Genomic DNA, 15,917 nt, shown 5'->3' with positions numbered 1-15,917 from the left:
CGGCTCTCTCGGGGGCTGCTCAGGTGTTCCTTCAGATAGATGTTCCTGGTGCATGTTGTCTCTCTCCTCCTTTATAGTCCTCTTCCACCAATTCCAACTCTGCTACCCATACGCCGAGTACGCTGCTCTCTTCCAATCAGGAGCAGATCCTACAGTTTATTGGTTGAACTGGAGGCAGCTGTGTAGAAGCTGTTTCCTCCTCTCCCAGCGCCATATTGTGGGAGAGCAGATGCATAGAATAAGTCTTAATTCGAGTAACAGTCTAGTCTGAGTTGCTCCCCACAGGGAGTGAACCATCAGATGGAAGACCTCTCTCTCTGCCTCTCTGTAACTCTGCCTTCAAATAAATAAATGAATCTTTCTAAAAAAAAAAAAAAGAGAGAGAGACAGACAGACAGACTAATGGAGCTCATAGAACAGTCTGGTAAAGTAGCAGGATAGAAAATCAAAACACAAAAATCAACAGCCTTTGTATACACAGAAAGTGCCAAGGCCTTAATATACTTCAGATGAAACTCACCATCTGTTTCCTCCCTTACATTCCTTTATCTGGGACTGGCAGCATCATCCACTCAGGTGTCCAGCTCAGAATCTTGGGCCTTAGTGGAGGGCACTTTCTTCTTCACCTTTTATGTCATCACCAAGTCTTACCAATTACACTTTCTAAAAACCTTCATACAGCTAGTTCTTATTATCTGTCCCTCCAACATTACACCAATCTAGTTATTCTATTTCTTCACTGTTAGCTCCGTAGGTTTATAAAACAGCCTTTTGACTGTTTCTACTTCTAGTCTCAGCTGCCTCGCAGTTATCTCCTCCATACTCAACTTGCTAAAAATACTAATCCAATCCTATCTACTTCACCTGCTTAAAATCCTTCAATAACTATTTTCTACAATCAAGAAAAACTCAGGCTGTTGAACATACCACTCATAATCTAGTATGTGCCTACCTCTCTGGTCTTACCAGCAGCTGCTTTGTTCAATTGGTTTCTTTGCCTTGAAGACTCAGCTTAAGGCTCTAAAATAAGTATCACCTTTTCTAGGAAATCTTTCCTGATATCCCAAGAGTAGATTAAGTACCTTTTATAACTATGCCCGTAACGTGCTCTGCTTATTCACATTATCTTCTTGCACTAAGCATAGTTAGTACAATTAACTGTATGTACTTGCTTGGTTTCCTTATTAGACTGTCAACTACAGGAGGGCAGGGACCAACTCTTTCACCCAGAGCTCAGAGTCTGCACTCAATAAATACTATGTGGCCATTAAGGAAGATCTTTCTTGGGACTGATAATGTCGTGTGGTGGGTAAAGTTGCTGCCTGCAGTGCGGGCATCCCATATGGGTGCCAGTTGGAGTACCAGCTGCTCCACTTCCAATCCAACTCTCTGCTATTGCCTGAGAAAGCAGCAGAAGATGGTCCAAGTCCTTGGGCCCCTGCACCTTCATGGTAGACTCAGAAGAAGCTTCTGGTTCCGGCTTTCAGATCGGCTCAGCTCTGGCAATTGAGGCCATTTGCGGAGTGAACTAGCGCATGGAAGACTTCTTTCCCTCTCTCTCTCACTCTCTCTGCCTCTGCCTCTCTGCCTTTCAAATTAAAAAGAAAAAAAAATTCTTTTTATAAAAGGAAGCTCTTTCTTGATCATTCACTTGGGATTAGGTGCTCCCTCTAGGAGCCCACAATACCTGTGGCAGACGTCTATCAAAGCACTTAGGACGCTGCGCTGGAATTACTTATTTTGTTCGTGTTCACCAGGTGTGGATTGCTTTGAGGACTGCAACTGCATTTCATTCTTTGAACCATACCACCCCTTCTACCCAGCTGTAAAATCCAAGATTAAATCCAGAAACAAACAAGGCTCCTATCCAGAAAAATCAAGAAAATCAATGATAATAGCAAGCTGTTTTTGCTATAAGGATTTTTACCCCTTATAGATCCATTAAGCCAAGAAAACTGGCCAGATAAAAAGGAATTTGATTTTCAGCAATGCTATGTTCATCACACCACAATGACTGATAAATGTTTTTCCTAGGAAAAATGCCAAGGATTCAATGTTATAAACAAAACAGAGGCATTAAAAGTAAGTTAAATTTTGTTGGCTTCTCTATTATACATTTATGCAATATCTCATTTAACTGTACCATTCTCAGTTGAACAGGAAAAATAGGTTAGTTCATCTGTTATAGTAAGATCTGAACTTAGAGTGACTACTTGTATGATTAATGTGATGTAAGACTTAAGAGAATTTGGGAATCAACTCAATTCAACGGCCATCATGCTGACATGCTACAAATATATCACAGAAATAAATTCACATGTTTTTCATTTTAAATGGCAACAGTTGAGAGTACTTAGGTTCATAACTAGATTTTAAAATAATACAAGATATTTAGAAAATAATGACATAATCTTTGTATGACAACACTGACACAATGGCAGTCTATGCCCATGGATTCCTAAACCAGAGGTCTCTTAAACACCAACACTCCTCCTTGGGGTCAGCACTATGGCACAGTGGGTTAACACCCTGGCCTGAAGCGCCAGCATCCCATATGGGCACCAGTTCAAGACCCAGCTGCTCCACTTCCGAACGAGCTCTCTGCTGTGGCCTGGGAAAGCAGTAGAAGATGGCCCAAGTCCTTAGGCCCTGGCACCCGCGTGGGAGACCCAGAAGAAGCTCCAGGCTCCTGGCTTTGGATCGGCACAGCTCCAGCCATTGCTGCCAACTGGGGAGTGAACCATCAGATAGAAGACCTCTCTCCTCTCTCTCTGCCTCTCCTCTGTGTAACTCAGATTTTCAAATAAATAAATAAATCTTAAAAAAAAAAAAAAGAAAAACAAAGAAACACCAACACACCTCCTCTAACACACATACAATCTCTTTCCCCCTCAAGGGTTACAAACAAATGTTTAGAAACCATCAAGTAAATATATTAACTGCTCAATAAAAACAGCTATTTCGATAGTCTAAGCAGTTCAGAAAATATCTTTTCTCCCAAAATTAATTTGAAAGCTTATATTTTATAATTTTTAATTTAAAAATTTAAATGTATATTTTAAGCTTACATTTCATATTAATGATGGCTTACAATGGTACCAAAAACATAAGGATGGCTCAAACATAGTATATTCAGAGTACTTTGGGGTCAGTGCTTTGGTGTAGGTTAAGCTGCTGCCTATAGCATGGCATCCAAAATGGGCACTGATTCAAGTCCCAGCTGCTCCACTTCTGACCCAACTCCCTGCTAATGCACTTGGGAAGGCAGCAGAAGATGGCTCAAGTGCTGGGTCCCCTGTTCCCATACGGAAGATGTGGATGAAGTGCCTGGCTCCTGGCTTTGGCCTGGCACGGCTCTGGCCATTGCAGCCATTTGGGAAATGAGCCAGTGGATAGAAGATCTCTCTCTTTCTGCTTCTGCCTCTCCCTCTCTCTAACTTTGCCTTTCAAATAAATAATAAATCTTAAAAAAAAAAAAAGTACTTGCCCATTATCAAAAGTTTCATGGGTTGAACTTATTCCTCTTTAATGGTACTGTGAACTCACTGGCAGCAAAGTGAGAAAAATTACTTAGCTGTTCAGGGACAGCAGGTCTTAAGTATCTGATGTTCTAGTTTAGGCATAAATACTCCTAATGCAGAGCAAGATAACCTGCACTGGGGCAATGTTTTTAATGTCTCAAGTAAATCATATCCCCAGCTTGTACCAGGATCCTCAAGCTCTTACCAAAAGTACACTGGTCCTCAGGTGTGATTCTGGAGATCTGAACAGAAATCGCCCACATGTTTCCAGAAGGGTGCATGCCATTTCAATATGGTGATGAGAAAAATCTGACAGAAGCATCTAGAATAATAAGAATGATGAAAAACAACAAACACTTCAATGCTAACAGAAAATAGTCTACTTTAAACATAACTTAGTGAAAGTAGCCTTCTTCTGACTAGTATTTACAAAGTACAAGTTATTGTCTTCATCTATTTAATATTCTTTTTTACTTCCTCTTTCTTTCAAATTGAACAAATATTTAGGGGTTGGTGATGCATCCCATATGGGTGTCAGTTCAAGTCCTGGATGCTCTGCTTCCAATGCAGCTCCCCATTAATGTGCCTGAGAGAGCAGCGTAGAACAGCCTAAGTGCTTGGGCCCTTGCATCCACGTGGGATACCCTGAAGAGGCTCCTGGCTCCCAGCTTTGGACTGGCCCAATCCCAGTTGGTGTGGCCATATGGGGAGTGAATCAGCAGATGAAGACCTCTCTGTCTCTATCTGTAACTGTATCCCAAATAAAAAAAATGAATCTTTAAAAAAAATTATTTCATTTTATTCACCACTTAAAACTAAAATTTTAAATTATTCTACTAAAAGCAATCAAATAATTCAACACTAACCTTTAAACAATGTAGTGTGTCATTTTTCGTGAACATCTTAAACTTGGTTAACTCTCCAATAAAACGAACAGTTTTGTTCTTGGTTTCAATATTGATCTGGTCCTTTTTACGTACCTATAAGTTAAGAGAAAAAATATATAGCTTAGATAATCAACATTTTTAAATCTCTGTGATAAGAAATGTCATTCTATTTGAGTTCATTCCAAATACAATAAACCAGATATAATTTCTAGCTTTATTTTAAGTTGAAGAATATTTTGCTCTGTTTAATACCGGTGCTAGGAAAGCCTGGTTTAAAAAAACAAAAATGCCTAAAGCTCACTTATATAAAAATGTTACTAAGGTTTATATAATATAAGGTTCATATAATAATTATGAATTATAATGAAAGTCATTATAAATTCACTACAGTGAACCATTCAGCATAATTATTGTTCTTTTTTATTACCAATCATGCTCCAATGTCAATTCAAAAGCTCTGTAAATGTAAGTGCTCTACTTAGGGCACACATCTCATAGCAACAGACAATAAATGCTACAAAATATCCTAACATTGTACATTGTAAATAGAAACATCAAGATAAAAATAATTAAACTCAGAATTGCATTTTCATTAGAAAACCAGACTTATAGACTAAAAATCTTTTATTTGAATAAGTCATTAAATAAGATTGTCTTTCTTTATTCTGATGCTCTTTCCATAATAGTATCCTTTTTCACTTCTTCCACATAATAACATTCTGAGACAGATCAGCAGCAGTGATTATTCTGATTAAATAGTTAAACACAACAAAAAATTACAAGGAGGTCAAATGACTTGATCAAGCAAAGATCAATACTAAGATCCCAATCTCCTGTCAATTGAGAATTCTACCACACATATGTGCAGGGATTTGAAATACAGCTTAATCTCACCTGCAGCTGCACACTTGACAACAATCATTTATATAAAAATTAAACTTTCAAATACCTGGACAGCTAATACTTCAATGGAATTTGTCACCAGAATTTTTAAGTATCTACTTTCTTTAGCAATCAAAGGTAGGTGTTTATACACTTTTCAGATATTTAGAAATAATTTTAAAACCATGTTTACTAAAACCTCACTATAACTGAATGTAATATAAAGCTCACTATAACTGAATGTAATATAAAGAATCAATAAAACGAACAAAAATAAAGTCACATAAGTTCAACTTCCACACAGAACTTTTTTTTAACACTTATTCATACAAGACAGCTTGAGATTACAGACTAACAGAAAATATAATTAGAATCTCATTTTTAATATTAAACAAGGTAACATTAAATAAATAAGTTTTAAGGCTTATAACTGAAGAAAGAGCACAGCCTTTATAAAGACCAATTCACAGGCCTGGCACTGAGGCCCAGTGGATTAAGCTACAGCCTGCGATGCTAGCATCCGGTACGGCCAACAGTTCCTGTCCTGGTTGCTCCATTTCTGATCCAGCTATTTTCTAATGTGCTTCGGAAAGCCACAGAAGATGGCCCAAGTGCTTGGGCCGCTGCCACCCACATGGGTGATCTAGATGGAGTTTCAGGCTCTAGGTTTTGACCTGGCCCAGGTATGGCAGTTGCGGCTCTTTGGGGAGTAAACCAGCAGATGGAAGATCTCTAACTCTGCCTTACATACAAACAAATGGGGGAAAAAAAAAAAAAAAAAAAAGCAAAGCTTTTCAAATCAATCAAAAAAAATGTATTCCAATCCTTTATTCAGCACTTTCCACTCTTCATTTCTTGACACTGCTGCAAAAACTAACTGCAGATGAATTAACAATGTAAATTTTTCTATATAATTTTAGTTCAGTAATGTATCTTCTAAATATAGGGCCCATGTTGTGGCAGAGCAGGTTAGGCCACCACTGGCAAGGGCAGCATCCCACACAGCAGAGTGTCGGTTTAAGTCCTGGCTCATCTGCACCCTCTCCTGCTCTTTGCTAATCAACTTTGGGAAAGCAGCAAATGATGCCTGCGCCCTGACCTCCACACAGGGAGCCATGTGGGGAGTGAAAAGGTAGACGAGACTAGTACATACACTCTCAAGTAAATATATTTTTAATTGAAAAACTACTAATTTTTAAATGTTTAAATAAAACTGTCCCCCCAATTATTAAATAAGTAGGCTCTATTAAAAATTTCAATAGACAACTAGAAAGGGAAAATATTCCTCATAGTTCCACTATCCAATGATAGCCAGAGTTAACATATTTACATGTAATTCTTTTCCAATCTCTACTTTCTGAATGTTTCCATGTAACTATAAATTTGTTATATTTATGTCTTACTTTAAAAAAAAGCACTTTATGATATAAAAGTTTTTATCACTTTAAATAGTTCTGCATCATTTCAGCACTGCAATCATAACTATTTTACTGATCTGTTGAGTTTTTACACGTCAGTTTTATTCTCTTACAGTTCACGTGGCACACAAAGCCTTTTTTTTTTTTTTGGTATGTAGGATTACTGACTTAGATAATCAAAGTTGTCCAATGTATGAATGCCTCTGAAGATCTTGAAACATTTTACCAAATTCCTTTCTGAATGAAGTATATGAAAATGTCGGTTTCTCATTTCTATTACCTTTACTAATCTGTCGGTTGAGTTAGCAAATCTACTGCTTTAACTAGAATTTCTTTGACTACCAGTGAGATTTCTCATAGTATGTTAACCAACTTTACTTCTCAGATGAGTTCTTAAGCAGGGAGCTAATATGACCCACCCGTAGAAATATATTGGATCTGGCAGAAAACAGAGACAGGGAAACTTGATGAAAAACCTAGTATCACAATTGAAGTTATGGAAAATAAAAGACACTGGCAGTAGGTATGAAAAGAAGATGTTAGATTTGGGATGTTTTAGCTTGAAAATGCTTTAGAAAGTAGCATCCAAAAGAATTTAATGAATTCTTGGCTCCTGAAAACAGAGATCTCTTATTAATAGACTAAAATGTAAGTTCAAGGAAGGATGGGTTACAGAAATAGATATGAAGTTTAAAAAAAAGGCATTTTAAAGAAGGAAATAACAAGTTTGGTTCATGGGCATGTTTAGTTAGAATCAAAAGAAAATTTTCTAAGTACGGAGAGAGATACTCTGGCATAAGATAGACTTGGGGAAATGCATGTTAACTGAAGGTCAGGTAATATGTAGTCTGTCAAAAAGTAGGGTGAAAAAAGAAAGACTAGGAAACCCCTACATATAAACTCTGCGAGAAGAAAAGGAAAAGGAGACTGAGAACAGCAATCATAAGAACAAGGAGAGACTGATAGTACAGAAGGTCTAACTACTACAAAATGGTATTTATGTTCAAGTACTATGTAAAGCACTCTGCATGTATTATCTTATTTAATTCTTAAAAACAATTTTATTTAAAAAGACAGAGGGAGCAGGCATTTAGCCTAGCAGTTAAGACACCCACATCCCTTATCAGAGCACTGGATTCAACACCCAGCTCTGGATCCTGACTATCTGGGAGGGAGCGCTAAGTAGTTGGGTTCCTACCACCCACATGGGAGATCCGGATTGAGTACCTGGCTCCTAGCTGCAGCTTTGGCCTAATCCAGGCTGTTGTGGGCATTTGGGGAGTAAACTATCAGATGGGAGCTGTGTCTTTTTGCCTCTCAAATAAATAAAAACTAAAAGATGCAATTATCACCCCCATTTAACAGAGAATAAGGAAACTGAGGTTTACAGCACTTGATTAACTTGGCCAAAGTTAACAACATTAACACAGTGGTGAAGCCAGAATAACTTTCCTAAAAAAGTAGGCAAGTCTAAGAGTTTAGAATCTGCAGGGTCATCAACTGACAGAACTGGGAAAATACTGATGGTCCCTTGCTAGGGTGCTGTTATGATGGTGAATCAAAAGGTAAATGTCAGTAGAGAAGAGAGAGACAAGTATAATTTAAAAAGGCAATTAACAGGGGCCAGTGCTGTGGCATAGCAGGTAAAGCCGCCGCCTGCATCCCAAATGGGCGCTGGTTTGAGACCTGGCTGCTCCACTTCCAATCCAGCTCTCTGCTATGACCTGGGAAAGCAGCAGAAGATGGCCCAGGTCCTGCACTCACGTGGGAGACCTGGAAGAAGCTCCTGGTTCCTGGCTTCAGATCTGCACAGCTCCAGCCGTTGCTGCCAACTGGGGAGTGAACCAGTGGATGGAAGACCTCGCTCTCTTTCTCTCTGTGTAATTCTAACTTTCAAATAAATAAATAGACTTAAAAAAAAAAAAAGTCAAAAAGGAAATCAGAGAGAATGGCTGTGTGCTGTGTGTGTGTGTGTGTACATGCACTTCTGTGAAGGAGGTATTGAAAGTTTTGTTGTTGCTGCTTTTATTTTACTTTCATTTGAAGATGAGAAAGTGTTGAGCATATTTATGGACTGATAGAAAATCCTGGGGAAAGTATGCAGATATGGGTGTGGGGAAAGACAAAGCACAGCGGAAGCAGCGCGTGATCAATTACCTCAAGTACCCTTCTCTCCCGAGAGTAGTTCACAAAGTATGCTCCTACAATTCTGATATTCTTCCGAGGTAACAAAGCACCGTAGCAATAAAAAAATGTCTATTTCCTAACTCCAACCTCAACTTCCAAAGGGGTGAAGATGACATAAAAAATTTTCTTAAGTTTTACACCGAAAGTGCATATTATGCTTGGTCCAGTAATTAGTATTTTAATTTGGAGTCTGAAGGGTATATGCATATAATTCAAACTATAATTCATACTGCCCACCAGTAGAACTGTTTGATGGGATTAAATACATCGATGTCATGTATTCTCATGTATCTGTCCCAGAAGTAGCTGCATTTATCAAAGTGTGTTCTTTAGGAATTTACATACTCATGTCCCGCCAGGAGATTCAGAGAGCATATTAACTTAACAAAGCTTGGAGAATTCTCATAATAAACCAAAACAAAACCATATAACCTTATTGAATTCAGTGTTTCCAAACTTTTCTATTAAGCATATAAACTTCTTCTTGTATTATATTAACTACCTATGCAACTCAGAAATACACTTTTGCAAATGCTGGTCCAGAAAAATCTTAGCCACAAACTTTATAATAACACACTTACTTCAAGAAGCCATTATAGAACATTCTAATCCTCACGAGACTTTTCCCTTCCCCTGAGCTCAAAGCATATACTCTCCAATAATTCCTCTGACAATTAAGCATGTACTTCTTATAACTATTAGATTAAGGGCTGGGCTGGCGCCGTGGCTCACTTTGTTAATCCTCCGCCTGCGGCGCCGACATCCCATATGGTTCTAGTCCCGGTTGTTCCTCTTCCAGTCCAGCTCTCTACTGTGGCCCGGGAAGGCAGTGGCAGATGGCCCAAGTGCTTGGGCCCCTGCACCCCCATGGGAGACCAGGAAGAAGCTCCTGGCTTTGGATCAGCGCAGCGCCAGCCGTAGCAGCCATTTGGGGAGTGAACCAGCAGAAGGAAGACCTTTCTCTCTGTCTCTCTCTCTTTCACTGTCTATAACTCTGTCAAATAATAAAAAAAAAAATTAAAAATAAAAAAAAGATTAAGGACTGAGCTTTTTATTTTACTCTTGCTTTTGTGACTCTGCCTGTCTCCCCAACGATACGGTGAGGTTCCTGGCATCAGGAATTGTGTCTCGGCAATACTACTTATCTGTGAACAGAAAGTAGGATAAAGCATGCACTGAGCTCAGCAGACAATTATTGATTTTATCTGCACTCAGAGCAACTTATTACAAAGCTAAATTTTGCAAACCTGATTTTTTCATTGGCCAATAAACACTTGAATTTCATGCCTTTTCATAGACTACTAATGCTAATTTTCCATCTTATCATCACCCCCACCATAACCCACCCCCTGAAGCCACAAGGTAGCTGGCTAACCTGAGCGTAGGAAGGAAGGGAAGCTTTTTGGTGACAGGCCATTCATCTTTCAGAATGTTGATTCAAAAAACTCAAAACCAAGCAAGGTAAAAATTCTTAAGGCAGGAATCAATAAAACATGGGCGACAGTAGCTTTCACTGAAATCACAGAATTTATGTAACCTTTTAAGTGACACATATTTGGATTCCCAACAACTGAAGAGCCATTATATGGAAACCGCACCCTGACTCTTTATGAGCAATTCTGTTTATTTTACACCATTGATGCCTCTGTATTGATCCTGGAGAATGGCTTTTACTTTATGAAAGCACAAGTACTATCCTTACACTGGGAGAACAAGGTAGCAGCAACTGGCTCACTTCCCAGTTGGACTATCACTTAGCAATTACAAGCTCTGCTGAGCAAAAATACAATCTAAAAATTTGGAATTCTATAAATTCGCAGCTGTTATATTTCCATAATATTTCAAACTATGCTTATCAACAAAATCATTAAGCTCTAAAGCTAAAGAATCCTCACTCAACTTACAAGAATATATATATTACAAGATAAATGCTTAAATACATACATGAAATCTGAAATCCCCCCTCAGCATGGAACAAAGATCCTCTGCTACATCAGACATGCAGGGATGCAATGTAGCAACCAATCTTGCATAAAATGGTAGCAAATCCAACCTGCAAAAGTTATATGTGATATGTGTAAGACATACTAAAAATAATTCATTTTAAAACTTAAACTTTCTCAGACATAATCACACATTACATGATTAGAAAAATTAACAGCATATAGACATGCCTACTTATTGCCATCACAATGAACTGTCTGAAAATTCAATAAGCCTTGTGAAAACTTATTAATAATCTGGTACTTTCCACTTAGCGCACTTTTCACACATTAGTGATTTCACTAAGTATGTATTTCCGATAAAACAAAAAACACCAAGTGAAAAAAGATTAAATTTTTACATGGCTGCAATTTTTAATCACATAATTACCAAGCAACTGCATACTTACAAACCTAAAGGTAACATAAATCATGCAAAACCCTTCCAGATCACTTTCATTTTTTCCTGTGATAAATTATTTGGCCATCAATGTCTAAAGAGGGTAACTTATAACTATCTACCAAGTCAAAACAGTACCACGAACTCCACGCACTAATTTACATATTCTACTCATCACAGAACCCATAAGATCCTCATGCGGGATCTTACTTCAGGCAAACAGGTGACACTAGTGCTGGCACCCCCTTCCATTCACAGTGCTCCTACCTATCATCAGACCTGGCTGTAGCTCAGCACTCCAAGCAGCCACGACTAATCAATCAACACACAAGCTGAAAGTAGCTTTCCATTTCTCTGTTAGACATTATTTTATAATACTTGACTACACAATGATTCGACATTCAACAGATCAGACCGGAAGATCAGAAGTAAAGAACTAATAAAAGCAGCTGTACGGACAACAGTAAGTAATGGGAGCTCACAAAGAAGGAGGTTTAATACTATACAAATCACAGGGCCCAACACGGGGTGGGTAAATCCACCACTTACAGTGCCAGTATCCCATATGGGTGCTGGTTCAAGTCCCAGCTGCTCTACTTCCGATCCAGCTCTCTGCTATGGCCTGAGAAAGCAGAAGATGGCCCCCGTACCCATGTGGGAGACCCCGAAGAAGCTCCTGGCTCTGGATCAGCACAGCTCCAGCTATTGCAGCCATTAGAAATTGAAGCAGATTAAAGATTCCTCTCTCTCTCTCTGCATCTCAAATAAATAATCAAACAAACTATACAAATCAGACACAAAAACTCAAAAGTTATGACAGACTGAGGACATTTACAACAGAAACAGAACTATACGATTTAACTATGCAGCCGGCGCCGCGGCTCACTGGGCGATCCTCCGCCTGCGGTACCAGCACCCTGGGTTCTAGTCCCAGTTGGAGCGCCGGATTCTGTCCCGGTTGCTCCTCTTCCAGTCCAGCTCTCTGCTGTGGCCCGGGAGGGCAGTGGAGGATGGCCCAGGTCCTTGGGCCCTGCACCCGCATGGGAGACCAGGAGGAAGTACCTGGCTCCTGGCTTCACTGGTGGGTGAACCAATGGAAAAAGGAAGACCTTTCTGTCTCTCTCTGTCTAAACTCTGCCTGTCAAAAAAAAAAAAAAAAAAAAAGAGAGAAAAAAAATTTAACTATGCCCAAATAAATCACTATACAATAGAATAAGATATGAAAACGGTTTGATATCCAGGGAAAAGACTGCATACCATGAAAGATTTAGATTTAAATCTGGGAAACTTCCAGCAAGGACATATTAACCTTGACATAGAAGGGGTATAGTGAAAGAACTGAGATACAATGGAAAGGTGGGTTTAAGGGGAAAAAAAATGAAAGCTCTGTACTCTTTTCTGACCATTACAAAATCTGATAATATTTTCATTTTTTGTGTTCATACTAATGTACAGGTCCTGTCCTACATTTCATTATATATAATTGCATACGACAACTATATAAAAGTATATTAAATATATAATGTTTATATATATATATCAACTTGGTAATTCTAATAACTCATCATTTCAGAAATAAGGGAACAGATGATGATAGAACAAGGTAGCACTATACCTTAATAATTTTTATAAAATGAACCATATCCTTCTTTAGAGAATGAATGACAATTACATTCTATTACATGAAGTTTTAAAAATTTGGGGAGTGAGTTGCCGGCAAAGTGGGCTAAGCCTCTGCCTGCAGCACAGGCATCCCATATGGGCTCTGGTTCTAGTCCCAGCTGTTCCTCTTCCAATCCAGCTCTTTGCTATGGCCTAGGAAAGCAGTGGAAGATGGCCCAAGTTTGGGCCCTTGCACCCACATGGGAGACCCAGAAGAAGCTCCTGGCTTCAGATTATCCCAGCTTTGGCCGTTGCAACCATTTAAGAGTAAACAAGTGGATGGAAGACCTCTCTCTCTCTCTGGCTCTACTTCTCTGTGTAATTCTTTCAAATAAATAAAATATTTTAAATAAAAAAAAAAAAAGGCCCCAGCATTGTGGCATAGTGGGTAAAGCTGGGATGCCAGTATCCCATATGTGTGCCTGTTCATGTCCTGGCTGTTCCACTTCCGATTCAGCTCCCTACTACTAGCCTAAGAAAAGCAGCAGAAGATGGCCCAAGTGAGAGACCACGCAGATGAAGTTCCTGGCTTTGGCCTGGCCATTGCAGCCATCTGGAGATTTAACCAGCTAGATGGATGATTTCTCTCTCTGTAGTTCTTCCAAATAAATAAACAAATCTTAAAATAAAAATAAAACCATAATGTTTTGAATTGAAACATTTATAGATAACTTTAAACATTTATGTAAAATATTTTATCAGTGGAAAGTCAAGCTTCTGTAACACGGAAAAATAAACAAAAGTGGGTTGCATCAGTACTTGATGACATTACAAAATTAAAGTATTCCTGTAATGTGCTCTCAGAAATAATTTAACAAATATTCTTTTTCAGTTCAAAAATTAATTGCCAAATTCAAATATAAGACTTTAAATCTACTCCTCATTTCTGCTGATCCCTGTTACCACAACTACAGGTCAGAAAAACAGAGCTCAGAGCTGGGATGACAGGACAGCAAAGGAGGAGTTAGGAGGCTGCGATCTCAGGGGCTGATGCCACCTCCTCCCCTGCTACTTGCATGCTTGGCCCTGCTCCAGGCACACGGCCCCTCACTAAACTCACTCAGGGCTAGGCATGGTTCTCTTCCTTTGGACGGAACAAGCTTTCCTCAAGTATCTGTCCTGTTTATTCCTTAAAGGCAAGGTGCCTCCAAGAAACCCATTCTGAATACTCCACCACAACCACAAATCCTGGGACAATGCTGTGGCATAGTGGATTAAGCCACAGTTTGTGACATGAGCAGCCCAATAAGGTGTTGGTTTGAGTCTAGGCTACTTCACTTCCAATCCACCGTCCTGCTAATGCACCTGGGAAAGCAATGGAAGATGGCCCAATCCTTGACCCTCCTACAAAAGTAGGAGACCCAGATGAAGCTCCTAGATTTGGCCTGGTCCACCCCTGGCTGTTACAGTCATTTGGTTGAGAGAACCAGTGGATGGAAGTTCTCTCTTTCTCTCCCTGCCTCTCCAACTCTGCCTTTCAAATAAATAAATAAATCTTTAAACACACACACCACACACACACCAATCCACCCCATTCTAAAAACTCCCAAGCATCTTACCCTTCATTGCTTTTAAAAATAGAATTTACGACCTTCTACCATAATACACAATCTGTGTACCTGTTATGATAATCTTATCCTATACCCTTCTCCATTGGAATGTAACTTCCAGAAAGACAGTTACCAGCACTGAAAACAGTGCCAGGAATATAAGTACCCCATACACAGGTTTCTTTGTGTGTATTAAGATAAATGAGGTGCCAGCGCCATGGCTCACTAGGCTAATCCTCCGCCTTGCAGCGCCAGCACACCGGGTTCTAGTCCTGGTCGGGGCGCCGGATTCTGTCCCGGTTGCCCCTCTTCCAGGCCAGCTCTCTGCTGTGGCCAGGGAGTGCAGTGGAGGATGGCCCAGGTCCTTGGGCCTTGCACTCCTTGGGAGACCAGGAGAAGCACCTGGCTCCTGCCACCGGATCAGTGCGGTGCACCGGCTGCAGCGCGCTGGCCGTGGCAGCCATTGGAGGGTGAACCAACGGCAAAGGAAGACCTTTCTCTCTGTCTCTCTCTCTCTCTCTCACTGTCCACTCTGCCTGTCAAAAAAAAAAAAAAAAAAAAAAGAAAAAGAAAAAAAAAGAAATTAATATGCAAACTGCCTACATCATTGACCACTGGGTTAAATGCCCAATTTCTGAATTATTATTTTTAATACACTGTGAATACGATACTGGTGTCGTACATAGAATTTTTATTTACAATATTGAATTGGCCAATACTTTTAACCTTCTTGCCCATTTTGTTAAATTTTTGCCTGCTTTTTAAAATATGAAATGCAAAGTTTCTTTTCCCTTAATCTGAAATAAGTGATACAGTACATAAACTACTTATTCCATAAAAGACTGAAAGACCTCTATACAGCTACCTAGTGTTAGTTTATTTACAATGAAATTAACAAAACTTTTAAATTTCTTCTATAACCACAGTATATGTGGGTATTCTATCTGCAAGCAACTTCAGAAGTTTCTTTTTCCTCAAAAAGTTTTTTTTTCACTGAGATTTTCAAGTGATTTTTTTATTGTCTATTATGTGCTACTTTCTTAAACTTTTTAATGCTCTTTTCTTTATATTTTCTAAGAACTAGTTCTTAAATTTCTAAAAACTAAGTATCATTTTACTTTTTTAAAAGAGAGAGAGAGGGACAGACAGAGAAGGAGCTCTTCCATCTGTTGGTTCACTTCCCAGATGGCCACAATGACCAGGGCTAGGGCAGGACAAAGCTAGGAGCTAGGAGCTTCATCCAGTCTTCAACATGGATGTGAGGGCTCAAACACTTGGGCTATCTTCAGCTGCTTTTCCCAAGCCATTAAGCAGAGAGCTGGATTGAAAGTGGAGCAGTCAAGACACGAACTAGGGCCCTTACAGAATGCTGGCTGGCATCACAGGTCGCAGCTTTACCCACTATGCTGCAACACCTGCTCCCTAACA

At 39.3% G+C, this 15,917-nt stretch overlaps 1 protein-coding gene across 5 annotated transcripts in view; it reads right to left on the bottom strand.

The window, feature by feature from the left end:
- The window catches only part of UPF2 (UPF2 regulator of nonsense mediated mRNA decay), a 132,784-nt gene that overhangs the window by 49,534 nt on the left and 67,333 nt on the right, over positions 1-15,917 (bottom strand). For all 5 annotated transcript variants that reach the window (XM_008268086.4, XM_008268084.4, XM_070055726.1 and 2 more), the window contains exons 9-11: positions 10,840-10,948; positions 4,388-4,501; positions 3,727-3,843 (exon numbers count right to left, since the gene is read on the bottom strand). In XM_008268086.4, coding sequence (XP_008266308.1) covers positions 3,727-3,843; positions 4,388-4,501; positions 10,840-10,948 — 340 coding nt within the window. The remainder of the gene's footprint in view (positions 1-3,726; positions 3,844-4,387; positions 4,502-10,839; positions 10,949-15,917) is intronic.

Source organism: Oryctolagus cuniculus, chromosome 13 (assembly GCF_964237555.1).
Source record: "Oryctolagus cuniculus chromosome 13, mOryCun1.1, whole genome shotgun sequence".
NCBI lineage: Eukaryota > Metazoa > Chordata > Mammalia > Lagomorpha > Leporidae > Oryctolagus > Oryctolagus cuniculus.
Note: the sequence above shows the minus strand (reverse complement) of the source record. Positions and strands in the feature narration are given on the sequence as shown.